General features: G+C 48.9%; 2 protein-coding genes across 5 annotated transcripts in view; both read left to right on the top strand.

The window, feature by feature from the left end:
• HACL1 (2-hydroxyacyl-CoA lyase 1) overlaps positions 1-20,341 on the top strand; it is an 89,842-nt gene extending 69,501 nt beyond the window's left edge. For 2 of the 3 annotated variants that reach the window (XR_008297989.1, XR_008297990.1), the window contains one exon: positions 20,229-20,341. The gene's annotated coding sequence lies outside the window, so the exon portion shown is untranslated. Of the gene's footprint in view, positions 1-16,154; positions 16,665-20,228 lie in introns of those variants that run through there. The other variant, XR_008297991.1, reaches the window with a different exon arrangement.
• Positions 1-26,819, top strand: part of COLQ (collagen like tail subunit of asymmetric acetylcholinesterase) — a 59,441-nt gene that overhangs the window by 7,488 nt on the left and 25,134 nt on the right. Inside the window, exons 1-5 of one of the 2 annotated variants that reach the window (XM_027061879.2) lie at positions 12,073-14,445; positions 20,229-20,341; positions 21,462-21,563; positions 25,463-25,507; positions 25,841-25,867. In XM_027061879.2, coding sequence (XP_026917680.1) covers positions 14,370-14,445; positions 20,229-20,341; positions 21,462-21,563; positions 25,463-25,507; positions 25,841-25,867 — 363 coding nt within the window. In that variant the 5' untranslated portion in view covers positions 12,073-14,369. Of the gene's footprint in view, positions 1-12,072; positions 14,446-20,228; positions 20,342-21,461; positions 21,564-25,462; positions 25,508-25,840; positions 25,868-26,819 lie in introns of those variants that run through there. The other variant, XM_027061878.2, reaches the window with a different exon arrangement.

Genomic DNA, 26,819 nt, shown 5'->3' with positions numbered 1-26,819 from the left:
ATATGACAAGGACTGTTTGGAATGCAGTGGCTGGTGGCTGCTCAGTGCCAGCTCCTCAGACCCCCACTGCACCCTCTTGTCTTAAGCCTGGTCCACTTCTTGCATTTACCTAGCTAGCCCCATCTGGTCACGTGACTTTTTTTTTTTTTTAAATATATGAAATCTATTGTCAAATTGGTTTCCATACAACACCCAGTGCTCATCCCAAAAGGTGGGCACGTGACTTTTTGACCTCTGGGTCCAGCAGTCATGCTGGCTTGGACTCTGCCTCCTCCTCCTCCTCCTCCTCCTTTATTTGTGTATTTAAAAAAAAAAAAGTTTTTTAATGTTTATTTTTGAGAGAGACAGAGTGTGAGCAGGAGTGGGGCAGAAAGAGAGGGAGACACAGAACCCAAGGCAGGCTCCAGGCTCTGAGCTGTCAACACAGAGCCTGACACAGGGCTCGAACTTATGAACCCCAAGATCATGACCTGAGCCGAAGTCAGATGCTTAACCGATTGAGCCACCCAGATGTCCCTGCCTCCTCCTCCGCCTTTAAGTTTTATTTTTCATATTTGTGAGAGAGACAGAGACAGAACACAAGCAGGGGAAGGGCAGAGAGATGGAGACAGAATCTGAAGCAGGCTCCAGGCTCTGAGCTGGCAGCACAGAGCCCGACGCTGGGCTTGAACTCACAAGCAGCGAGATCATGACCTGAGCCGAAGTCGGACGCCCAACCGACTGAGCCACCCAGATGTCCCTGCCTCCTCCTCCACCTTTAGAAGTCTCAGGGCATTTTTCCTGAATTCCCAAGCTCTGCAGAGTTCAGTTTGAAAGTGAATGTTGCAGATCAGCGATTCTCAAACTGTAGCGCTGGTTCTCAGCCCGGTCTAGACATAAGAATCACTTGGGATGTTTTATAGAAGCTTAGTGGCCAGACTGAACGAACCAAATAAATCACTCTCTGGGGCATGTGCCCAGGCATTGGTAGTGTTTAAAGCTCACTGGGTGCCCTAATGGCTGACTTGAGTTAACCACCGAACTGTAACCAGCGTCCGTATCACCTGGAGGACTTGTAAAAACACAGCCAGCTGGGCCCCATCTCTGGAATTTCAGTAGATCCGGGGTGGGGCCCAAGAGTTTGCATTTCTAATAAGATCCCAGGTGCTGCTGATGCTCTGGTCCAGGGACCACACTTTGAGAGCCACTGCTCAAATTTGCCTCGGAGCCACTGTATTAGTCTCCTTTGGCCACTGGAACAAATCACCCCAAATGTAGTGCCTTAAAACAACACACATTTGTTCCCTTGTAGTTCTGGAAGTTGGATGCCAAATTAGTTTCACTTGGCGGAAATCAAAGTGTTGGCAAGGCTGTGCTCCCTCCATAGACTCTCTGGCAAATGTTTCCTTGCTTTTTCTAGTTCTAAGCGACGTTCATTGCCATCTTTGTTTCCTGGCCCCTTTCTTCATCTTCAAAACCAGTAGTAACATAGCATCCTAAGTGGTCATATTGCCACCTTCTTCTCTGTCAAGTTTTCTGCCTCTCTCTTAAAAGGACACGTGTGAGGGGCGCCTGGGTGGCACAGCCGGTTGAGCATCCGACTTCAGCCAGGTCATGATCTCGAGGTCTGTGAGTTCGAGCCCCGCGTCAGGCTCTGGGCTGATGGCTCAGAGCCTGGAGCCTGTTTCCGATTCTGTGTCTCCCTCTCTCTCTGCTCCTGCCCCATTCATGCTCTGTCTCTCTCTGTCCCAAAAATAAGTAAACGTTGAAAAAGGACACATGTGATTGCATTTAAGGTCCCCTGAGTTGATCTCCCCATCCTAAACTTCTTAGTTGAATCACATCTGCAAAGTTCCTTTTGCCGCATAAAGTAATATTTACAGGTTCTAGGGACCAGTCTGGACCTCTTTGGAGGCTTTATTCAGTCTACCATAGCTACCTTTCCACTGGGTAAAGCGTCCCACGAGGGTTAAGTGGCATCAGAATCAAAGGCACCAGCATATATACTGGTCTTCGTTTGGGTTCCTTCTAACTGCAGATCCCAACACAAGGATTTGTGTGTCAGTAGTTTATGTAGGAGGTAATCCCAGTAGGGCAGTGGGGACATGAGACAGGGAAGGGAAGGCAGCACGGAGGGAGATCATGAGCGGATTGCTGCTGGGGTGCAGTTCTGGGAGAACAGGAGGGCAGGGAGACAGAAGACCGGGATAGTTACCCACCCACCCCTGGGGACATGCTTGCCCCTAGCATATTTCTTGACTGGAGGAGCCCTCTGGCACAGTTACAAGGGTTTGTGGTAGGAGCTTGAAGCCCGCAGAGCCTGATGGGTGCTGTGGCCTAATGGGCAGGGAAGCAGCTGTGTCTGCCATTGATACTTTAAAAGAGCTATACTAATTCAGCTACCTTGCATTGAGTGCTTTCTCTTTGCTAGCCTCTTTACATATATAACTTCTTTTTGTTTTATTTTTTTAATGTTTATTTTTTGAGAGAGAGACAGAGCATGAGTGGGGGAGGAGCAGAGAGGGAGACACAGAATCCGAAGCAGGCTCCAGGCTCTGAGCTGTCAGCACAGAGCCCGACACGGGGCTCGAAGCCACGAGCCGTGAGATCATGACCTGAGCCGTAGTCGGACGCTTAACCGACTGAGCCACCCAGGCATCCCTACATATATAACTTCTAATCTCACAACATTTTCATGAGCCAGTAGTACCCCCATTTTACCAAGCTGGAAACTAACATTCAGGAAGGGGTAGTCACTCATCTGAGGTCACACAGTACTAGGGCCAAAATTCCGAATCAGAACTTTCTGACTCTCAAAACATTGTAGAAGCAGAATATTCTAGTGATTAGGGGTAGGGTCTCTGGTGCCTTGCTACCAGGTTTCAAATCTTGTGTTTTCTTTAGCTTTGTGATGTTGGGCAAGCAAATTGCCCTTTTGGTGCCTCAGTTTCCCCATCCATAAAATGGGGCCAAAAGTAGGGTTTAACTCACGGAGGGGTTGTGAAGATTAAGTGGGCTAATTAGGAACATACGGTACTTAAACTACAGTGCCTGGTGTATAGTGTGTCATTATTTCTGTCGTTATTTCCAGAACCTCACAGTGTCTGTACACGTGCCAAAGGGCACGATTTCCCCTGTGATGCACTTGCGTTATAAAAGGCAAAAGTTGCAAATACAACCCACACCATAACTTTTTGCTTAAAATATCCAGTGAGCTAAGACAGAAATAGGGGCTCAGCTATTACTTAGCATTTGTGAATGAGTCCCTAAAGCAGGAACACGTTGACCAGGGAAAAAAGGCTCTTCTCGTGATGACCGGCTTTCCCAGATCGCTTTAAAAATACACCTGGCCCGATTCCATCTCCCAGCCCAGGAGCATTTAGCTCCATTCAAGCCCACACTTAGGTCTCCACAGCAACCAACATAAGCACAAGCGTGAGGCGTGTGTTGGGAGCTGGCAACAGCTGACGGAGAGGCCTCGTGGCTGCTGAGGGCTTTGCACCGTAAACCAGCTGGGGGCTGAAAAAAGAGAGGAACACCAAGAAGGAAACATGAATGTGAGTTGGACAGTCTCCTTCCCTCCCAGGCCTCCGCACTCCTTTCCCCACTCATGCTGCCCTGCTGCTCACCTGGCCTTCTTGGTGTGTTTCTGAGAAGTCTGGAAAAAGCCCCCACGAGCTTTCCTGCTGCAGCTTGTAGTTCTCTCTGGGGACACGTGCTCCAGGAGGGACCTTCCAGGGGTCTCAGGCCTAGCATGCGGCTTCTCAGGGTTCCAGGTGGGTGGGGGATGGAGTGACGATGGCCACCCTAACCGCAGAGACCTACCTGTCCTCCTGGGGCTTTCTTACTTTACTGTGACTGGGGGTTTGTTCAAGTGTTTGAACTTGTCTCCTATAGGAAGGGGTGGGTCATTATCATTGAAAGTTGAAACTGGGCTGCCCCTTTGTGCCCCAAATGAACTGGTTTCACTTCTGAGATCATCTATACTTGGGTGAACCCCACAGAGTAGCCCCCAGAAGCCTTCCAAAGTCTCTGTGGTCCTTCGGAAACCAAACTCTGAACCATTGAGATTCGTGTTCAGCATGGGGGGGTGGGGAGGGGTGCTCCAAGCAAGAACAACAGCCCTTTTCCCCTCCCGGCCCATCTTTAGTAGGGCTGTGTTGGCAAGGTCATGGCAGGGAAAGTTAGCCCCGGAAAAGAAGAATGTCTTCTGTGTCCAAGGAACATGAGGGCCCGAGGGAGTGGTGTCGTTCTGGGTGGCACTGTCCTTCACTCTCCATGCCTGCCCATGGAAAGCGAGGAGTGGAAGCCTGAGATGGCTGTCTGGACAGTTCGGGCCCTGGAAATGCTTTCCCCAAAGTATCTGAGGTAAATGGGTTTTGTTTTGTTTTTTTAATTTCCTTCAGTTACCTGGGCCCCCTGCTCTGGCCTGTGCCTTCTCCGCTGGCAGGCCCTGAAAGGGTGTACCTTCCTGTCAGGCTTAGAGCTGGCCACCATAGTGATTGCTGCTAAGGTTCTCTTGTTTGGGTCCAACTGGAAGGAGGCGCAGGCACATCTAGTCAATCACGTTGGCCTGTTGAGTGATGTTCTTAGGGAGGTATTGTAGCACAGAGCTAAGGCACTGAGGTAGAATTCAAGAAATGTGGGTTATTTCTTTGGACCTACCACTAACTCCCAGGACACATGTGTAGTATTGGCCAACCTATTTGCTCTCTGTGAGACTGTTTCCTCATCTGTAACATGAAGGGATGGAGCAGATTTGAAAGCCGTAGACTTCTCTGACTTTGTGGCTAATGAGTTGCTTGCTAACTTATGTAATTAGCACCTACGCGATAAAGGGGTCTTGGCACGTGTTTCTCTTCTGAGCCCTGGCACCTGAGAATCCACAGGTATGCGCCTGAAGGGCATGGGGTTCATATTCAGACAGCCCTGGCCTTGAGTGACCTCTTCATGACTCACTAGCTGAGTGATCTTGGCCAAATGGTTGCGGTTTAATAGCTCAACGCCTCAGTTTCCACCTCTGTAAAATGGGGATGATAAGAGTACCTGTCTCGTTAGATGGCAGTGAGGACTGAATGAGCTAATAGGTACAGAGCCTTGCACCTGGAACATAGTTAAGCTCAGTTGCTGGCTGCAGCACTTATTCCAAATAGTGTTAAGAGGGCTGGACTCCAGGCCGCTTGCCTCCTTCTGGGATGCCTCATTTCTGCTGTGATCCCCTCTGCTCCTGTTGAGCCTGGAGAGATTTGCTCATAATGCTGAAGGGTCCATTTCAGAATTCCGAGTTCCCATCTAAAGCCAGAGCAAGGGCCAGCTCGGTGCCTGGGCTTTGGAATTGGAGGTCTGCACTCCAGGAGACCTTGAATGTCAGAGCCAGTGTTCCTCACCTGGACAGTGGGATGCAATGGAAGGTAATTTGAGGGGCCATTGTGAGGATCCAAGGAGAAAGCATGGGAGTTCCTAGCTCTAAGCTGGCCGAGTATGTACTTGGGTGCCGTTGTGCCTTGAGGGGCGACACTGGGCTTGCTAGACATGGGGAGCACGGGCTCACACCTAAGGGCAGTGCCTTAGCACACTGAGTTCTCAGCTGAAAGGCCTGCCGATGGGCACAGTCCACCACAGGCCGCCCTCCCTCCGCAGACGGAGGTGAGCTTTCTGGGAACCCTGGCAGGGCACTGGAGTCCTGAGAGTGTCTACCCTCTGGAAACTGTGCAATCCTGTGTGGAGCATGGCTGATAAAACAAGCCATTTCCTGTATCCAATTCGTCCCTGTCAGGAGAAGGGGACTGTGGAGTGACAATCTTTGACAATCTTCCCCCCTTCAAAATGGACAGTGGATGCCAAGTCACCAGGCCTGCCCGGTGTGGGCTCTCCCAGGCAGTAAGAGGAAGATTATTAAGTATGAAATTTTCAAATAGAATGCCAGCAAATGGTGGCTGATTTGACAAGATGCTCAGTTTTCTGACCAAATACCTATCTGTGACCACTTTGCATTTTGTTCAACTTTATTTTTCTAAATGGGGCAATAAAATCCACTCGAATTGATACAAATTCTCTTATTATTAGCATGTTTAAATCTGTCTCCATCTCTAAATTAATTGTGACAATTACTTGAGATATAATTTTTTAAAAATTTACTATTATTTTGAGAGCGACTGAGAGACAGAGTGCAAGCAGGGGAGAGGCAGAGAGACAGGGAGACACAGAAGGTGAAGCAGGTTCTGGGCTCTGAGCTGTCAGCACAGAGCCCAACGCGGGGCTCGAACCCACGAGCCGCGAGATCATGACCTGAGACAAAGTCAGATGCTTAACCGGCTGAGCCACTCAGGTGCCCTGAGATATATAATTTTTGATACACTTCCCATCAACATAACGACCAATATTTATGGCACCTCCTACTATGTACTGGACTATTATATTGAAGAAGATTCATAAGACTAACTCTAGGAACCCATAGTCTATTTGTGACATGAAAATAACACAAATGAGGGGCGCCTGAGTGGCTCAGTCAGTTAGGTGTCTGGCTCTTGATTTCGGCTCAGGTCATGATCTCCTAGTCTTGAGATCGAGCCCTGTGTCTGGCCCTGCACTGACCGTGAGGAGCCTGCTTGAGATTCCGTGTCTCCCCTCATTCTTCCCCTTTCCCGCTCACATGCACGTGCTCTCTTTCAAATAAATAAACATTTAAATAAAATAACACAAGTGAAATCTCTAATGAGGAGTGAAGCAGATCACCCGGGGTGTCTCAGGCTGCGCAAGTAATTGGAATTTGTAGGAGAGCCGAGCAACTAAGACAAGGAGACAGCTGATCTAGGTTCAAGTCATGACTCTGTCCCTTACCTGGGCACTGCTGTGAGCCTCAGTTTACTTATCTGTCATAGGGAGAAAATATCAATAACCATTAAGGTTGTTGGAGGCTAGTGCTTAGCACATAGTAAGTGTTCAGTGCCTGTTACTGAGTATTTTCATAGTTGATTTTTTTCAGGCTACGTGAATGATTTTGTTTTTTGCTTCAGGTAAAATGTCTTCCAAGTGAAGGAATATTCTGCAGCCATAGAAAGGAATGTAGATGCGTTTTATGTAGTTCTGGAGAATAAGCTCTTAGAAATGCTGTGAAGAAACCAAGATGGAGTAGCCTATGTATAGTTGCATATTCAGGTAACCCTTTGAGAAAGAGGGGGGGATCTATTCTGTTTACTTATCTGCTTGTATATGCATAGAATAGTCCTGAAAGAATACACAGAAAACTAAATGAGTGATAATAAATAATTGGAACTGCTACAGAAGTAGGAAAGTTTTCATGTATGTTCATTTGTACTTTTGGAATTTTGAATCACATGAATGTATTACCGATTCTAAACCATTGAAATTCCAGCTATGCACACAAAACAGAGCCTCTCATCTGGAGCACACGGGATGGGATTTTTCTGTCTTTAAAAGTCTGTTTAAAGCAATGGGAGTTGAGATCTCAGAATGGTAGAGTCACACAGTTATAGTGCTGCAGAAAGTCTAGGGCTCATCTTTCCAACTTGTTTAATTGAGAAGCTCTATTGCTCAGTTGAGTCCAAAGGGGTCAGCCTAAGGTCCCCCACTTTCTGGAATCCAGGGATCTGAGTGATTCAGTGAGACCAGTAGGAAGAAATGCTTGTGCTGGGTGGGAGCCAGGGGACTCCCAGTTACCATGCTTCCCTCCTCCCACCTGCCAAGGACTCTCGGACAACAAATACTGGAGGCATTGGGGGCAAGGATGGGGGGGGGGGGGCTCCAGGGGGAAGGGTTAAATGAGCTATGTGGCTTTGAATCACAAGTGTCAATAGAGCTACAATGTCACCATGGAAAAATGAAGGTGTGGACACAGTGGCTAGAAACACAGGGTCTTTCCACTCGGCCCCAATTGTCAGTGGGTGTTGGAAATAACCAACCCTTTGGGCCAATGTAGCCGGGGGGTTTTGTCTCTGACCTATTGCCAGGTCTCCTGAATAACTCTACAAACTTGGCCTTCCCTGTCAAGCCATAGCAGAAGATTTAATAGTGCTCGCTGCTTTATGCTGGACACTGTAATTAAATTCAGAGCCAAGGCGCAGCCAGTCTTGGGGAGGTGTCTTGATGTTCCCTTGGCTCCTAATAACATTGTCTCCTTCTTCCTTTCTGTTTACCACATGCCATTTTGTCAAATTAGAACTTGAACTAAAAAAAAAACAGATGCCTTCCTTTAGATAAGGTCAAAAAATTCCCTTGTGGGAAGAAAGGAGGATGGGTTGTCTCCTTGAATCTATGCACAAAGGAGTCACCTTTGATATATGACTTAATATAAAATAGCAAATATGAGAGGATTTTCTTTCATCTGCCTAAGACAGACCTTCCTCCTCGACACATCCCTATTGGCAGGGGAGGGGGCAGAAGAGAACATGTCCTTCAGGGGGATTCAGTTCCCTGCTCAAGGTCTCATAATGAATGGCTGCAGGCTTCTCCAGGCAACGCTGGTGCCCTAACTTTGACACACTCCCAATCCTAATCCTTGTGGAGGTATCTACTTGTTCTCTGTTTCCTATTTAAATTTTTTATATTTTATTCTTTCTCATTATGAAAAAGTTCAAACATTCAAATGAGTGGGTAAAACTGTCCAGGAGACCCCAGTATGCCTACAGTTATGGACTGAGTTGTGTACCCCACCCCCAAATTCATATGTCGAAGCCTTAACCCCAGCACGTCAGAATGTGACCGTACTTGGTGACAGGGCCTTTAAAAGAGGTAATTGAGGTTAAGTGAGGTCATAAGGTCATAATCCAGTCTGAATGGTGTCCTTATAAGAAGAAGAAACTTGGACACACAGAGACACCAAGGGATTCTCAAACAGGGGAAAGGCCATGTGAGGACACAGCTAGAAGAAGGTGGCCATCTGCAAGCCAAGGAGAGAGGCTTCCAAAGGAACCAAACCTTCCAACACCTTAATCTTGGACTTCTAGCTTCCAGAACTGTGAAAAATAAATTTCTGTTGTTTAAGCCACCCTGGTACTTTGTTATGGCAGCCTTGGCAAACAGATACACCCACCAAAGAGATTATGCAATCATTTTGCTATATTTACTCTATCACATATCCCTTTGTCCATCTTGTCTTTTCTTTGGATGGATTTCAAAATGAGTTGTAGATTCATTGCCCACGCTTTTTTGTTAAGTTTATTTATTTATTTATTTTGAGAGAGAGAGAGAGACAGAGAGAGAGAGAGAGAGAGAGAGAGAAAACAAGTTGGGGAGGGGCAGAGAGAGAGAAAAATCCCAAGCAGGCTCCTGGCTGTTAGCACAGAGCCTGACTTGGGGCTGGATCTCATAAACCATGAGATCATGACCTGAGCCGAAATCAAGAGTCAGACACAACCGACTGATCCACCCAGGTGCCCCTCATTGCCCACTTTGGAGACTAAACTATTCAACAGAAAAAGTTGATGTTTGACTGAAGCCCATTCACACACTAATTGAACCCTCTCTGTGGTCATGATAGGGAGCAACTAGGATTGTCTATTCATGTGAGTTTACAAACCAGGAGACTGAGGCCCAAAGATGACTGATTGTAAGGTTTGATTAGAAAAGCGTGGAACTGGCCGTCAGTAAGCTTCTCCAACCCCAGCTGGCTGAGATGACACCTGCCATTTTTTTCTGTGCTTCCCCGCTCCTTCTGTCTGGCTGGTAGTCGGGGAGAGAGGTCACCGCGTTGTGCTGGTAACCAAATCTCCGGAAGTCTCCAGTGTCAGACATCTGGCTTCATTCCTGGCCTACTACCTACTGGCGTATGACCATAGATGCATCCCTAAATCTCTGAGCCTTGTCTAACAATGAGGATGATAATACTAATACAAGATGTATTGATACACCTTGTGTGTACTAGTATCAGAGAAGGATGCTGAATGCTCACAGCCTAGTTCCTATTGTTGGCCCCTCATTACCAGGGTAGGGTAACACTATCTGCTGTAATAAACAAGCAGTGACATTTTAATGGCTTCATCTGATCAAAATTTATGCTCACCTAACAGTCCAGGGTTCCTGGCTGGGGGCAGTTCCTGTCCACGCTGGCATTCAGGGATGTGGACCCCTTCTATGGCTCCACCATCCCCTCAGGTCTGAGTGCTCCACACCGAGGCAGAACCATTGGCAAGAATAGTCCCATGCCCCTAGCTGTTCACACTGCAGGGGGCTGGTGAAGTGCCTCTGGAAGGAGGAGCACACCTCTGGGGGGAGTACTAGCTTTCTCTGCACAGCCCCAGCTCTCCTGGATGTAAAGTCAGTGGCTGGGAGTGAAGAGTGGAATGAGCCTGTTGGTGAGGGAAGGGCCAGGTCAGTGGGAAAGCCGCCCTGCCCTCCCAGGAGAGGGGTGAGAACAGCAGGAGAGTGGGAGGTGGCAGCGTGGAGAGCCGTCCCTCCAGGGCTGGGTAAGTTGGCCAGCAAGAGGGCACCGTCTCACAAGGCCGTGTGCAAGACCCCTTTTGAACTCTGACCCCAATTCTGTGCCGTCTGTGTGGCCTGGACCAAGTGATGCCTTCTCTGTAAAATGAGGATAGTCCTACTGTGAGGATTAAACGCAACGATGCACAGGAGGTGCCGAGCCCAGTGTTGTCCTTGTTTCGCAAGGAGGATTTTGCTAAGCAAGGGTCTGCAAGCTTGCAGCACAGGTGCCCCTCCTTCCTCTCATCTCAGGGAGGCCAGTACTAGTACATGGTGCCCCTTCTTCCTCAGAGTCCTTCTTAACATAGCATTCCAGGAAAGCTGTACCAAACAGTTCACTAGCAGGTAGGATGAAAACTCTTTGACCTCCAGAGGCCACACTTCAGGCTTCTTCACCTCTGTATCCATGTGGCGTAGCAAGGACTTGACAATAGTTAGTGTTCAGTAAATGAAGTAGAATCTGTTGTAGGCCTCTCTTGGAGGTGGTGTTTAAGAAGAAATTATTCTCTTGTTGACATGGGAAAGAAGACTCTGTTCAAGACTATTGCCCTAGGTGCAAACCTGTCTCCGTAGGGGAAAGAATGGGCTCAATTCTGAATGTAGTAGGAACAAGTGGGGATTTATGGCCAAGGAGCTGTTGGGGGGAGGCGGTCAGTGGATGGAAAATTACTAAGAGGAAACATCAGGGGTTGGGAGATTCTTGCTAAATCCATTCAACAGAATTCTTGCCAAAGGCGGGCCGGGGTGCTAAGATGTCAAGGGTAGGGGGAATGAGGAACTTGGTCAGACAGATACCAATGGTAGTTAGATATCAAGGGTGGGGAGTCACTGTAAAGTGATTTTGCTGGACTCTTGCTAAAACTGAGCTCTACAAGGGCAGACACAGAGGCCCAAGTTCAAGGCCATGTCGAGAAGCTGAACAAAGTTTGGTCAAACAGAGAGTCTCTGCCGGTGGGAAGGCAGATCCCATATCTTCCAGTCTACTGCTCTGCCCATGCAGGTTTGGGGATGGGACATCAGACTTGAGGTACCCTGGGGCTGGTGGAACCCTGGGCTGTGCCTTTAAACATGCAGGTGTTTTTGCCTCACACTGGAAACTCTGGGTCCTTGGGGAGGATGCTCCGTTATCCAGGCCTCAGGATCTCTCTGTGCAGCAGGGGTGGGAGCCACAGGAGGGGAAGATGCAAAAAGGACTCCACTCTGGCCCAGATCCTTGGGGAACAGGACTGCATGTGGCAGCAGGGGGACAGGAGCTTCTGGAACAGTGCCCAGGGAGACGGCATTCCAGAAGTGGACTTCTGGCCCGGTTGATAAATACCAGAGCTGTAATTAAGACAAAATACTGTGAATATGACACCTGCTGACAGCTGCAGGAAGGCCCCGGAAACTTTTATTATGAATTAGATTCTGCAGGCCACTCTGCTGTGGTGAGCTGGTGCCTGGGCTAAGGAACCTGAGGGAGCTCAGCAGGCCGGCTGTCTTGAGGGCAGGGGATGGCTCACCAGGGGAGAAGGGGAAAGAGTGATCTTCCATCCATTTCCAGGGCCCTCATGAAGGACCATTTAAGTCTCAGAAATCATAACCCCTGGTAGAAGCCAGAGCTGGAAAGGGCTTAGGGCTCAGCTGGTCCAATGCTCCCATTGGGAGCTCCCAAGGCCCGGGGGGGGACGTGAATTGCCAAGGTCACACAACAAGTTACTGGCTGCACCAGGGCTGGAGACCAGCCCAATCCTAATCCCAGGCTGCCATGCTTGGCTGCAGGGCAGTTAACAGTAGTCGGTTGGGCACACATCTAGGCATTCAGCCCAGAGTGCTTGGAGAGACTGAGACAAAGTCGGAGATAGGGAGACATAGAGACAGAATGAAATGGACAGAGAAGAGAGTTGCAGAAGGAGAGCAACATGGAACAGAGACAGAAAGAGATGTTCGTGGGCCTGAGTCATTACGTTCAAAATAGAGATTCGAACACCAGCAGGGTGGGGCAGGACCTCAGCGACCAGCTAGGTCAGTCTCCTTTATTTTTACAACAGTCAAAGTGCAGCTGAGTAGTTGACCTGTGTAAACCTTTTCAAGAACAGTTTGATGCTGAGTGGTAAAAAGGAAATGCTTGTGGTGCTAAAAAGTGGCAAAACTTCCATCTTTAAGAGTTTTTGAACGGGATTTGAAAAATGAGCTGTAGGAATGTGACCCAGTGCAGGGGCATTTGGGACAATATGCCAATGACATTTCTGCAACTGTCTGGGATTTAGGACCAAGCACCCCATGCCCTCTGTGTTCTTTCTGATGTCTTAGACTCTGTGTTTTGAGAACAGAGGGAAATGTTCCAGAGAAGGAACAGAGCCTAACCCTTTCCTCCCTTACTCCTTTCATCTTGGTACCAGCAGATCTTCTCTGCTTTCAAAGCTCAGCTCACCTCTTCCAGGAAGCTTTCCCTGATTTCTCACTTATATCCCTCTGCCAACCGGTACCCATCACTTCTTGTTGTAAATCCCTCTAGACATCCCCTAGCCCTGTGTTAGCCACTTCTCTTTTTGTACTTTGTATAATAGTTATCTCTGAAAACGTCAATAAAAGAGCCCCTATTCTATCCCAGGAACTCTGAAATCCTTTGTTCTAATCCTCACAACAAACTAACAAAGTGGGTTTTGCTTTACCCATTTTAAAGATAAGAAAATTGAGACTCAGAGTGAATAACTTCCTCAAGCTAGTAAATGGCAGCCTGGGTAACTCCAGCCTGGGTTTGCCTGACTCCAGTGCCTGTATTCTTTCCATAAAACTGAATGGCATATGCCAAGGGCAGGAACTGTGTCTAGTCATTGGGTCTTGCATACATTTGGCATTCAGTTTGTGTTTCTGAATGAATGAAACAGTAAGTGAATGAATGAATCCAAAGAATATCCTTTCTTTTGAAGCCTATAGCTCAGGGGTCAGTCAACTACAGCCTGGGGGGCCAAATCCAGTCTGCTTCCTGTTTTTGTAAATAAAGTTTTATTAGAATGCAACCATGTTCATTCCTTTATTGTCTGTGGCTACTTTCATGTGTAACAGTAGAGTGATGTTGTGAGAGACACCATGTAGCCCACAGAGCCTAAAATATTTACTGTCTGGCCCGTTCCAGAAAAAGTTTTCTGACTCCTGCAATGACTTATGATTTTTACTAAGCTGGTTAAAACAATGGTGCTTATTGAGAAGTACTAATAACCTTGTCTTTTATGATCTAGAATTGTGTGTGTGTGTGTGTGTGTGCATGCGCGCGCGCATGCTTGTTATCAGATAGATTCCACATGTATCTGGTATATGCCACTTTATTATTTTACAGGCAGGCTTCATCTAAAAAGGTTTGCCCCACCAGGCCCTTGGGAATATCTGTATCTAGATATATCTATATCTATATATACCTTTTTAAAATTTTTATAATTTTAAAAATTAAGTTTAGCTTTGTTGGCAGCACCTTGGCACAGACATGGTCAGAGCCAAGACCCTGGTGACAAAGGTCTTCCCTGAAGTAAAGGAGGGCCTATTCCCCCAGGACAGTCATGGTGGGTGTGGACTTTGAGGCTCGCCAGAACAGTATTGACAGGGGCAGTTTCTGAGCTGAACGAGAAGCAGCCTTTTAGACGGATTACACTCCCATTTCCTCTTGGCTGGCAGGGGCGATCCGATCACGGGCTCCCAGCCTTGCCTCCTTCCCTGGGACAGGGGCCCTCTTCTTCCCCCAGGCCGCCCCCCAGGGTAGCCTCTGGTGAGGCCAGAGCACTGCCTACCTGTTCCTGCTCCCCGGAGCTCAGGACTGGCCCCTGGACCCCTGGCATCTGGGGCAGAAGCAACACCAAAGCAGGGATTGGCTGCCTCCCACCCCAAATGCCCAGCTGGGAGTGCTCAGAGGCGTGACAGATCTCAGCCTGTCGCCAGCCTGTGTTCCCTGGCCAGTCCCTCCTTGGGCCTTGCCCACGATGACGGTTCCATCACTCAGCTTCACTCACCTGCTCACCATTTCAGGACTGCTCTGTTACTCAGCTTGCTGCTCGGGTGAGTTTGCATGCGTGTGTGCGTGCGTGTGTGTGTGTGTGTGCCTGCATATATGATGTGTGCATTGTTTTAGAAAAAAGGCTTGGAAGGCAGACTTGTTCTGGGTGCTTTTAGCAGTCTTTAATCTGAAACTTCTCGACCAATGTTGGATGCAACATAAAGGGGTTTAGCGGTGGAGTTGGTGGGGACCTTGGTATACACACTCGGGTGTGTGCACTTATGTGTGCCCTTCTTGTGACCTTGACTTTGAGGTGGCAGGCTGGCAGCTGCTGCTCCTGTGGCTTTGAAGTAATGTCATGTACTGTGGTCGGGGCCAGCCCTGGTATTGGGTGGCCAAGATGTTCTCCATTACTCTCCAGGCTGACCGGCTTAGGTCATGTGGTCACTGCCAAGTCATTTTCTTTGTGGGTTGTGTCCTCACCTGCTCCCCTTGCCCATTCAGGGGCAAATTGCAAGATGGCAAATTCCTACCATGGTCTTTCAGAGAAGTTCATATACACTCAACTTTTAAGATCAGAATTGGGTTTTCAGGGTGTGTGGGGGTTGGAGGAAAGTTGTAGGGTGCAGCCTTCTCTGGAATATGTGAATCAGGAAAAACTTGGAGCAAATTGAAGCCAGCTATCACTAGAACTTCACTGTAGTGGAGACATCTGACTCACATTCAGAACGCTGAGTGGAATGTGTGCCCTTCACCTCTTCTCTCCTCCTTCTAGTACAAGTTCTAACAGGCAGGGAAAGGCCCGAAAGTGGAAGGAGGCGGGAGTAAGAAGTTGAGCAGTCTCCCAACTTCACAAACGGTGGCAGAATAGTTAGTATATGGCTGTATCTGAAATTTTCTCACCCTACAAAGGCGGGATGTTTATGTGACTTCTTTCCTTTGGTGGCTTCTTTTTTTTAAGTTTATTTATTTTGAGTTGGGAAGGGGCAGGGAGAGAAAGAGAATTCCAATAAGGCTCTGTGCTGTCAGTACAGAGCCTGATGTGGGGCTCAATCCCACTAACTGAGTCGAATCCAAGAATCAGATGCCTGACCAACTGATCCACGTAGGTGTCCCTCCTTTGGTGACTTCTAATGACACATTTTCTTGATTGGGTAGGGAATGCGGAGCGGGGGGGACTGCTTCATACAAACACAGGAGAAAGAAACAGAAAGGCTGTCTCTCATACCCTACTGATGGGCTGGCCTCGTGAGTGGGAGATGCAGACGGACACAGTGGTGACCCTGGTGTCATATGTATGAAAACAGAATTTGCAGATGGGTTGGGCTTAGGTAAGGACACCAAGTCTCAGAAATGAGTTGTGCTGGGCCACTTAGTCACTTGCACCCAGACTCCTACTCTTTTGATCCAACTCCCTACATTTCCAGGAGTAAGTTCAAGTGAATCACACTTTCCAAGGAAGTGCCCAAGAGTCAAGTGGGTATTGAGTGAAAAGGGCAAAGCCAGCATCCATAACAGTAAACAAAACAGAAACAAAAACCAAACAGTTGCCCACAGCCTACATTAGACCCAGTGTTATTTCTACCCGTGATTTGGCACTGCAGTGGCCACGTACAGTAGGACTTCAGTGGCTTTAAGTCAGGGCAAGTGGTCCTGAAATTCCATGGTAATTGGCATTTCCCAGGCAGCTGCCTGGGTCGGAGCCACGTGGCGCACCCAGGTTTCTGCAGGCCCCGTGTTCATACGTGCATGATTGTTTCCATTACCACAGAGCCTGCTGGGGCCTTTCCAAGCTGGACCCTGGGCTGAGACATGATTCCACGGAGGCATCACAGTCCTGAAAGAGACCCACAGGCCGCTCAGATGACACCAAAATAGACATGTGAAGTCCTGGCTTAGTTGGCTGGGAGGGGAGGGAGGGGTGGGAAGCTGTTCCCAAACACATCCACCTGATGGAAATATTCTGAGCTGGAATGAGCCGTAAATAAACTAGACTGTGCTAAAAACAAACATCTCCAGGGAGTTGGGGGGGTGGGCAGAAATAGATGCTCTTCACCTGCTGAAAGTGAAGTCAAGGTCAAGGGGGAAAGGGCGAGGAGGGATGGGGAGAGGTGAACAATGCAGATGCCTCGGCAGGAGAAGCAACTTATGCTCACTGAAGAGTTCTCCAGTTTCCAGGAAGAAATAAGAGAATTGCTTCAAATGATAGACTCTTTCATTAGTGGGAGACCACAAAGAATGTGGGGTGAAGTGAGGCACTGGAGACCATATATGGTGAGGAGTGCAAATGAGCCACGTGAACCTGCCAGCCTCCCAGGTGCTCTTGGCCGGGAGAGACTTTGTGGAAAACCACAACCTCAGCCCTTAGCTGTGTGCCAAAGCACACAAAGAGCAGCAAAGGAGAAACTGCCACTGGGGTGGCATTGAAGTGGTCCTGGAGTGCTGGTGCGTGTCTGCCACCTTCACCACGTGCCCCAGGCAGGGTGGAACAATGGACCCTGCCACTCCCAGCTTACCCAACAGTCCAGCAAAGAAACTTGGAGGAATTTGAAGAGGAATATGATTGGCATTAATGTCATGCTTTATAACAACGTAGCTATAGTATTTTACCACTGAGAGAGAGAGAGAGAGAAGTGGCCCATGACAGGTAGAATGGATCTGCCACTCACAGCTGGGCCATGGTGTTCTGTTGAACAAAATCAGCGTCGTAGAACAGCCTCAGACAAGGCCAGTCTGTGACTGTGATGGACCAAGGCAAAACCAGGCCACTGCGTCATCATATCAGACGCAGACAAAAGACCACCATCCAACCACAAAAATGGCCAGCCATCCCTCGATCCTTGTTAATATGCGTGAGTGCTGTTGCTTTACTAACCACAGCTTCCGTCTCCCTCTGCTCTGTTCTTCTAGATAAGAACTAAGATAATCACAGACGAGCTCTCGCTCCCTGCCAGCATCTGGTCCAGAGCGAAGCCAGACTCACCTTCCTCAGAGTCTCCCCCAACATCACTGAGTGAAAGCCCAAATCCTAGAGTAAACCCTTTCTAGCACCCTCTTAACAAGATGCCACGTGGTTCCGCTGGGTGTGTATCCTCCCTCGCAATGAGTCCAAAGAGGCAGTCTCACTCAACTACAGGCGTGTTGCCGATGGGGTGGGGTTGGTTGGAGGCGCTTCGTACTGTATCTCAGGTAGTTGTCATGGGAGCCCCTTGCCTTCTTCCAAGCTCCCGACCTTTATTTCCCACGTTCCCACCATGCGTGGAAGAATGTGGAGATCAAGAGAAGAACCCTAGAACCAGACTGCTAGTCTTTGCCTCAGTTAACTGATCTATAAAATGGGGGTGACGATGACGTTCAGGATTGCTGTGAGGATTAGGTCAATTTCTATACGTGAAGCACTTCAGTGGTGCCTACGCGTGTAGTGCCTTGGGTTTTATTAATTATTATTATTATCAATTTAGCAAACATTTGTGGAATATCTAGTGTATGTCATGTACTGTGCTAGAACATGAGGATTAAAAGCTGGCTTCCATCCTCCCAGAAAGTACTATAGTCAGGAAAATACAAGCAAACTGTTTTACCCCATGGATAAGAGCTAACATAGAGGCAAACCCAGAGAAAAACATGGCAGGACCCTCAACATTGGCCTGGGAAGTCAAGGAAAGCTTCCTGGTGGAGGCGGCACCTGCCAGTTCTCGGTTAGTGAGTAAGAGTCTCCAGGATGGGCTAGGTGTCAGGGGGGAGGGGTGGGATATGAGCAGAAGAGCATTGGCAGCCCCTCAGCCTTTAGTGTCTACAGGTCAGGGGCACCAGTTAGACATCTTTCTGCCCCTCAACATGGCCTGGCCCAGTGCCTGACAAAGCATGTGCTGGAATGAACAAATATCTAATACCAAATCTGACAGGTTTCCCACAAACCAGTGCCTCCTCTGACCTTCCCATCTCATACTCTGACTCACTGTTGTCCCAGGTCCCAGCCACCTCAAAACCACCCTCGATTGTTCCTCCTCATTCACTCTTGCGGCACGCTGGCCCCCAGTTTCTTTCTCCCCAGTGACGTTTGCATTGGTTGCTTCCTTTTTTGTCCTCACCACTTCCATGGCCCTGACGGGCCACCTCCACGTCTGGCTGCTGCAAGATTATATTGATTTTTAAAATTGCATATGTATGGTGTATTGTTTATGAATTTCATTTCCGGGTAATAAAAGGGTCTTTACAAACAGAGGCATTGGCTCGGAGAGGGCCGAGGACCATTGGCATGGGCCAGTGGAATGTTCCTCCATCAGGGAGGGAGTATGTGGGAGTGCACGAAGCAGCCATTCCTGGGGAGCACCCACCAGCTGCCTGATGTCCGCAGGCAGGTCCTGGAGCACAGGGTGGAGACAGTAGGCAAGCCCAGGCCCCTGAGAGAGAAGACTGAAACTGGGTTCAGGGCCCGAGAGGCATGTGGTGGGTGACCTGCCCAAGTTCTACAAAGTCAGAGGCTCGACGTAAGGGTTGAAGGTGAGGGTACCCTCACGAGACCCAAACTGGGAACTGTAAATGTACAGCTTTTGGTGATTATGGATATCAATGCCGTGAATATTCTAGTACATGTGTTTTGGTGAACATATGCCCACTTGTCTGTTGCTAAACAGCCCTGAGTGAAACTGCTGGGCTGTCGGGGTTGCCTGGATTCAGCTTTAGTAGACGATACCAAGCAGTTTTCCAGGGAGGTTGAACCAACTTACACCCCCCGCCTCCAGCCAATGTACGAGAGTTCTGTTTGTTCCACGTTCTTGCCCACATTTGTTATTTCCTGTCCTTTTCATTTTAGCCATTCTGGTGGGGTGTGGAGTGGCTATCAACCCAATGTTCAGCCGCTGCAGAATGGATAAGTAGATTGTGGTTTGGTCACACAATGGAACTCTCTTCAGCGCTAACAGCTACAAACGACAACCCGAATGACCCTCACAAACACCGTGTTGAGCAAAAGAAGCCATACACAAGAATTCATGTTGTCTGATTCTATTTATATAAAGTTCCAGAATAGACACAATGAGTCCCTGGGGTTAGAAGTCAGAATGGTGGCGAGGGAGGTGTGCAGAGTATTGGACAGGAGTTTATGGGGCTTGTGGATGATGGGGAGTTGTGTGTTTTGATCCAGGGGCCAGCCTCTAGGGTGTGTTCACTTTGCAGAAATCTGTTGGGCTGTGTGCTTATGATCTATGCCCTTTCTGTAAGGTATACTTCAACGTTGAACATACCCTAACATCGAACATGGGCAAGACCCCGTGTTCAATAAAGCTACCAGGGCCCAGGGGCCCCGCCTTCATCTCCTCACACCCGTGTATTGAATCATTAGACTGTAACCCTTTTGTGAGCATGGGTGACCCCAAATGTGTGTGTAGAGTCTAGGATCAAGTCTGTGTTTTAAATCAGGGCTCCGGGTCTTGTATAGTCCATGCCACCTTGGGCCCTGGATGCCCCCTCCCTGAGCCTCCCTCTGAGGGCACCATCAAAGTAATTAACAAACACTTCCTTCTCCTCCTCTATTGGAGGTGTATTATGAGTCTGGACTTCTCGTTCCTTGTCACATCTACAAAGTGACAAGTCAGTCCACGAAGAAGGAGACATGGACTTTATTATGGTCATGGTGTCCATACCAGCTGCTTAACCATCTTCGTTCAGCAAAGGCTGGGGGAGGGCTACATCAAGTGGCAAACAGACGGTGCACTCACATCTAACTGGTTAGAAATCACATTCAGAAATCTGGAGTTTGCGGCATGGGTCTCCTTAGGGTTCAGGGGACATGACAGAGGCCCCAACACTGTCGGGGCTATGAGCAGCAATTTTCTCTACACAGCTCTTCCCGGCCTGGATCAGAAGAAGCGTGGCAGCCACAGAGCATGCTGCCTCCTGACGCCCCCTCCACCCCCGCTGTTCCCACCACCATTCTTCAGAGGAGGCCGAAGCCTGGTGAGTACCTCAGGGCTTGTGAGAGAACAGACACACGGGCTCCCCAGTGCCCACCACACAGCCCCCGCCCCCAACTTCCCCGCACTTGAAGTGAGAAGCCTCCAGATTCTTTTCGAGGGATCCAACCCTTTACTCTCACACAGCAGGTTGAACTCTAGAATGGGCATTTTGCAGTTTCTTGTGTGTGTCCATTCTCCTGCTGTCATAAATAAGTTATGGAGGGAGATTCTTGTCAGCAGGAAATTGGATTTGGAAAAGCATCCCATCTCCCTGAGAACAATTTATTCCCTGAGGTGAATTTATAACTTTCTAGGCTCCCTTCAGTTGCTCAGAACAGAATTTCCCCTTTCTTCCCAAGTGTTTATGAAGTTCCCTTCCACAGCCCATGTTTAACATAGCCTGTTTCTGTGAGGGGGCGCAGGAAATGGTCCCCCTATAGTCATACTGAGGTGTGAGAGGGAATAGGATTTGGGAAGACAACAGGCCAGAAGAGTCTTGCGACTTGGGATTCTCGAATTTTTCTGAGAATTCTTAGACCTGTACTGCCCAATGCAGTAGCCACTGGCCATATGTGTCTTCAACACCTCTCATGTGGCTCGTTAGAGTTGAGATGTGCTGTACGTATGAAATACGCACTGGATTTTGAAGACTTGGGATGAAGAAAGAAGGTAAAATGTCTCAGTAATGTTTTAATATTGAATAGATGTTGAAATGATATCTGGGACATGTTGGGTTAAATCTATTATTAAACTTAATTTTACTTCCTTCTTTTTCCTTTTTTTAACTTGGCTACCAGAAAATTTTGAGCTACCTAGGTGGCTTGCATTTCATTTCTGTTGGACGGTGCTGGCCTAGACATTAGGCAAAGGCCCCTGAAATGAGCTTCCTAAACTCCATCCAAAGGAGCTCTTCTATCTCTATAATCTATTCAAGCCAGGAATGTCTTAGGAGAGAACAGGAACTTGGGGCCCAGAAGGTCATCTTCTTGGGACACCCACTGGGGTGTCAGGGAACCACCAATCTTGGGGACTGGATTGGGAGGCAGATCTGTGTCCAGGGGTAGTGACCCTTCTTCCGTCCCCCACGTCTGACCCATGACCATGTGTTGCTTGCATTGAAGCTTCTCTCCCCAGACATGAAGAATTTCATCCTGGAACTGGAGACCACACAGTCCTCATGTGTGCAAGGATCACTCGGCTCCCCTGGGCCCCCTGGCCCCCAGGTTGGTGCATTCCACCAGACCCTGTCCTGCTGTCTTCTGTTCAGAGCAGTAAAACCCACTGGGGAGAGTCTCTTAGAGCTGCCCTCTTCAACGCGACATGGGGGCCACTTTTCTTTCCCTAGCTCACCTCCGGCTCCAGAGCCACGAGGCGAGTACACGGATTCCTCTTCTCTGGAAGAATGCTGGCCTCCCAGCCTTGATATCCTCACCTACACAGCGGAGACAGTAATTACCCCCACAGTACTGGATTTGGGTGGTGGTGGTGAGGGGACCAGATGAGCTGCTGTCTAGATGGATATGATTATTATTATAATGATCATCAGACGCTTGACAACAATTGGTTGCCCCTTATGTGACCATTGACCAATCCCCCCCCACCCCCCCGTAAACCAAGAAGTGCCTGCATTTGGCACAGGAAAGCAGAGGTAATGGGGAACTTGTTAGTCTGAGCCTCATTGGACACTGTGACCAGGCAGCCTCCCCCCACCCCACTAAAGCTAAAGGAAAGAGTGAGGAACAGGTGAAATGTTAGAGAAAGGATTTTCTAGGCAAACAAGAGTACCCTCCAGAGACCCTGTCTCACAGACCCTGGCTCCCCTGACTTGCCTTGGAAGAGGGGGCCCAGCAAGGAGGACCGCCCCCTGGCCTGGGGCTCGGGGCCTGCCGTGGGGAGATGAAAAAGGGTACAGGCAGTAGTCAGTTGCCCAAGTGCCTTAGGAATTCTGTCACCCCTCCTGGGTGACCCCTCCTATGGCTTCCCATCCCAGGAGACTAAGGCCCTGCAAGAGGACCCCACCTGTATCTCCTACAGTGTATCATACCAACATTGTCCACCCAACGCATATCTCTTGGGTCCTGAAGCATATCAAGCTTGTTCCAGCCTTAGGGCTTTTGCGCTCGTGGCTCAGGCTTTTGGAATGTTCTTTCCTCTGATTTTTACCACGGCCAGCTCCTTCATTACTCAGAACAGTTTATAGGCCACCTCCTTAGAAATGCCTTCCTCAACCAGCCAGTCTACAGTACCGTTCCCTGTCATTCTCAATCCCGATGACCTATTTTAATTCTCCGCACAATTTTCTCATTACGGTTTTCTTATTTTGTTATTGTTGTCGGTCTCTTTGGTCTTTTTATAAAGTATAAGCTCTATGGCGAGGACTGGCACACTATGGCCAATCAGATCTGGCAGCAGCCTGTTTTTGTAACTAAACTTTATTGTCTCTGGCTGCCTTTGTGCTGCAAGGGCAGAGGTCAGTGGCTGTGACAGAGATGCTGTATCAGAGGCGTGGTTTAAGATATTTACCATCTGCCTCTTTACAGAAAAGGTTTACCGACCCGTGGTCCTAGAGCAGGGATATCGTCTGTTTTGTGCCCGGTCTGTACCAGTGCGCTGGTGATCTCTCCATAAATATTTATTGAACTCAATAAAGAACACAAAACAGGACTTTGAACCCAGAAATGGCCAGAGGCTGCCACAGAGGGGCTAGGAAGTCTGCAGAAAAGCAAGATGGACACCGAGGAGCACCTCCCAGGTGGATTTCTATCTTCCCACCTCCGGCAGTCTACACTGGTGGATCTCAGAACACCTGAGAGCCACACAGCATGGGAAGGAAAGGGGGATTTTCTGCTGAACTCACACCCTCTCCAGCCCTGCTCACACACCTCTAACTCACGTGATCCACTTGAGTCATTCAGAGAATGTGCTGCCCAGCTAGGTGGGGTGGGGGTAGCGGGAGCATTTGCAGCCACTTCCATTCCTTAGAACATAGTGTAAATGCTGTTCCCAAGCAAAATGAGGTCTGTGAATCAGTAACAAGGGCGTCCTCTGGGAGCTTGTCAGACATGCAGAATCTCATTCTCTCCTCCCCTTCACACACCCCCACCCACTCAATCAAAATCTGCATTAAAAAACATTTTTAATGTTTATTTTTGAGAGAGAGCAAGTGGGGGAGGAGCAGAGAGAGAGGAGACACAGAATCCGAAGTGCTGCATGCCGTCAGCTCAGACCCCGACGGGCTCAAACTCACAAACTGGGAGATGGAGAAGCTTAACCCACTGAGCCACCCAGGCACCCCAAAATCTGCATTTTAACAAGCCCCCCTAGTGAAACATCTGCACATCAGAATTTGGAAAGCACTGAGCTAGAGCACAATGGCCTGGTAAAATCCCTCCAGCCCATTTTAAGAAATCGAAAAAACAAGCTTGATAATAAGAAATGAGAGAATGGAACAGCGTTCATCCTTGCAAGGGGACTGGACAGGTGGCAGGCACACTGCCCTGGGGCTCCCTGTCACCATGGGCTCCTAGACTTTGGGGAGCAGGGAACCTCTGCCCCTCTGAGTCACACTCTCTGGGTGCCCTGGCACCCCCTAGGCTTTGATCCTCAAGGACTGTGTACCCTGTACCCTGGGCTATCAATCCAAGCTGGCCCTCACAGCCCTGAAATAGGGCCAGGTGCTGGGGCCAGCGCAGTCCCCAGCAGGTCACTGGGCAAGTGGCTGAGGAAGTGGGGGTGAAGCCACCCTCCCAGGAAGCCCTATTTCCACACAAGGGTGTCCAGACCAGGAGTGAGGAGGGAGAGAAGCGGGGAGGAGGGGAAAGTTAGGGGGAGCAGGGGGGCTTGAAAGAAGAGGTAAGGTGGGGGCAGGGGAAGGAGAGAAGGGGAGAGTGGAAAGGGAAATGAAATGATGACATTGCCTCTTCCCATCCCGCAAACAGGAAAATAAATCAAAGACTGGTTCCCAAACTTAGCTGTACATTAGAATCCCTGAGAGCTTCGGGGCACCTGGGTGGCTCAGTCGGTTAAGCAGCCAACTACAGCTCACGTCATGATCTCATGGTTCGTGAGTTCGAGCCCCGCATCGGGCTCTGTGCTGACGGCTCAGAGCCTGGAGCCTACTTCAGATTCTGTGTCCCCCTGTCTCTGCCCCTTCCCTGCTCATGTTCTGTCTCTCTTTCTCTCCCAAAAGTAAACATTAAAAAAAATTTTTTTTAATTTATAAAGAATCCCTGGGAGATTCAAAAATTCCTGATGCCTAATGCCCCTTTCCTTGAGATTGTGATGTAATTGATCTGGGTTGGCTTGGTCAGGATTTTCAAAAGATCCTCAGGGGATTCTAATGTGCAGACAGCTTTGGGAACCACTGAGGGGACTGTTTATCATTTGGACAAGTCTCAAAGGAATCATATTTCAAACGGGCTTTGTGGTAGGTGTGTTCACCAGCAGATCATGGGGATAAAATTGTGGCCTGCTACAAGTTGATGGATTTCCTCTCTGCCGTACTGGGGAATTTGGAAAACAGTCAACCGAGCATTTCATAGACGCGTGAACAGAAAGCAGCTGCATATTGGCCGTGGGTGTGGCAGGCTTTAGTGTAGTGGGTGCTAGAGTCCCTGAGCTGGAGTCAGCCCCACTCCTGGGACTGGGCAATGAGACAAAACGCACCATTGCCCACATTCTTAACGTCTTAAAGAAGGCTTTCACTGCACCTGGTGCCCATAGATCCAGCACAGAAATTTCTAAGTTGGCTGCTCCTATGTGTAAAGAGTAACTTCCCTCTTGTCAGGGCCCCAGGGGGGCTTGGTTGAGAGCAGCTGAAAAGCTATGAGAGGTGGTGACGCATCTTGTTTTCTGCAAACAGCGTTTCTTCAAGACTCTCTGGTTGTAACCACGGCACCCCTGGAAGCACAGCTCAGGGAAAGTTACCAGAGGACAAGGAGACTGGGTTGGAGGGCACAAGAGGGTCCTTCATGGGGACCTTGGACCCCTAGTCTGCTAGAGGGAACCACGCTGCTAGAGGAGCCCAACGCACCAAGAGCCTCCCTCGAAGTCACGCCTCCCTCCCCACCCATCCTGCCTTGTTTTGATGGAGACCTTTTCATTTCTTATCTTGATTGCATAGGGTCCACCGGGACTTCCTGGCAAGATAGGACCAAAGGGAGAAAAGGTATGAGTCACTGCCTTCTTCAGTCCACCCCTTCTTGGTAATTCCAGCCTGTTTCCTGGGGATGCCACTGAGAATTTTCTGGTTGAGATTTCAAAGAATGTGCTAATTCTGCCTGAGAGAGTGAGGATGGGCTCCATGATGGCGGGGCTGCTGCTGCATGTGTGAGATCCCACTGGCGTATTTCAGCTTGGCCCACTGACATGGCAGGGGTGCTGTGAATGGCCAAGCAACCAAGCCACACGCTCATGCCCAGCCGTCAGCCCTACTAAGCTCTGTGCTTCCAGAACTTCTCTTCCAAAGAAGCCTCTGCTTACCTGTCTTCTCCATCCACAGGGGGAGCTTGGCCTACCAGGAAGAAAGGTATGGTTCATGCTGTTCTGTCAGCATTGCACGGGCAACTGTTCTCTGTGTGTGTGTGCACGTGTGTGTGTGAGTGTGCGTGTGCACGCACCCACAAGTACTCTTAGGGGTAGGAGCCACCAGCAGTATACTTCCTTAGACTCCAGTATCCAGGTGGACAATGATGGCACTGCCATTCTGATGACAGTGGGCTTTTTCTGCCTGTTCTTTTTTTTTTTTTTTTTTTTTTTTTTTTTTTTTTGAGAGAGACAGGGAGCGTGAGCAAGGGAGGGGCAGAGAGAAAGGGAGAGGGAGAGAATCCCGAGCAGGCTCCACACTGCCAGCACAGAGCCCCATGTGGGGCTCAAACACACGAACTGTGAGATCACGATCCGAGCCGAAACCAAGAGTCAGACACTTAACCGACTGAGTCACTCAGGTGCCCCATTTTCTGCCTGTTCTTTTGGTCGAGAGCCTGCTACTGCCAGGCATCTGGACCTCTCCCAGAGGCTGCCAAGCCTGCCCAAATTTCCCCCAACCTCAGACCATCTCATTCTGCCACCCATTAGGGAAATCATCCAGGGCCCCAACCAGTGGCACTAAATGACTCTTACTGTCTATTTGATTAAACTGGAATAAAGTGCAGAACAGAAACCAATAGCTTTTGCCTTTTGGCCCAGCTGAAATACACAGGAGTCACTTAAGGTCATAGGGACTTTGAGCGAACCAAACACATGTTACCAAGGCTCTCATTCAGGTCAGGAAAGAGTAAACCAGCAGCCACTCACTGTGGTCAATGGATGTTGGCACTGAAACTGTAGGTCTCAGTGATAGAAGGCGGTGTAACACTGTGGCCAAACAAGATGCTTATGATTCTAAATATAAATTATTAGTTTTCTGGTTAAATGTTCTATTCAGATGGTTTCACTATCAACAAAAGCCTCAAACAGACCTTTGCAAGCAAAATTACATC

This window comes from Acinonyx jubatus, chromosome C2 (genome assembly GCF_027475565.1).
Source record: "Acinonyx jubatus isolate Ajub_Pintada_27869175 chromosome C2, VMU_Ajub_asm_v1.0, whole genome shotgun sequence".
In the NCBI taxonomy this organism is placed as follows: domain Eukaryota; kingdom Metazoa; phylum Chordata; class Mammalia; order Carnivora; family Felidae; genus Acinonyx; species Acinonyx jubatus.
This window is presented reverse-complemented; position numbering and strand designations above follow the sequence as displayed.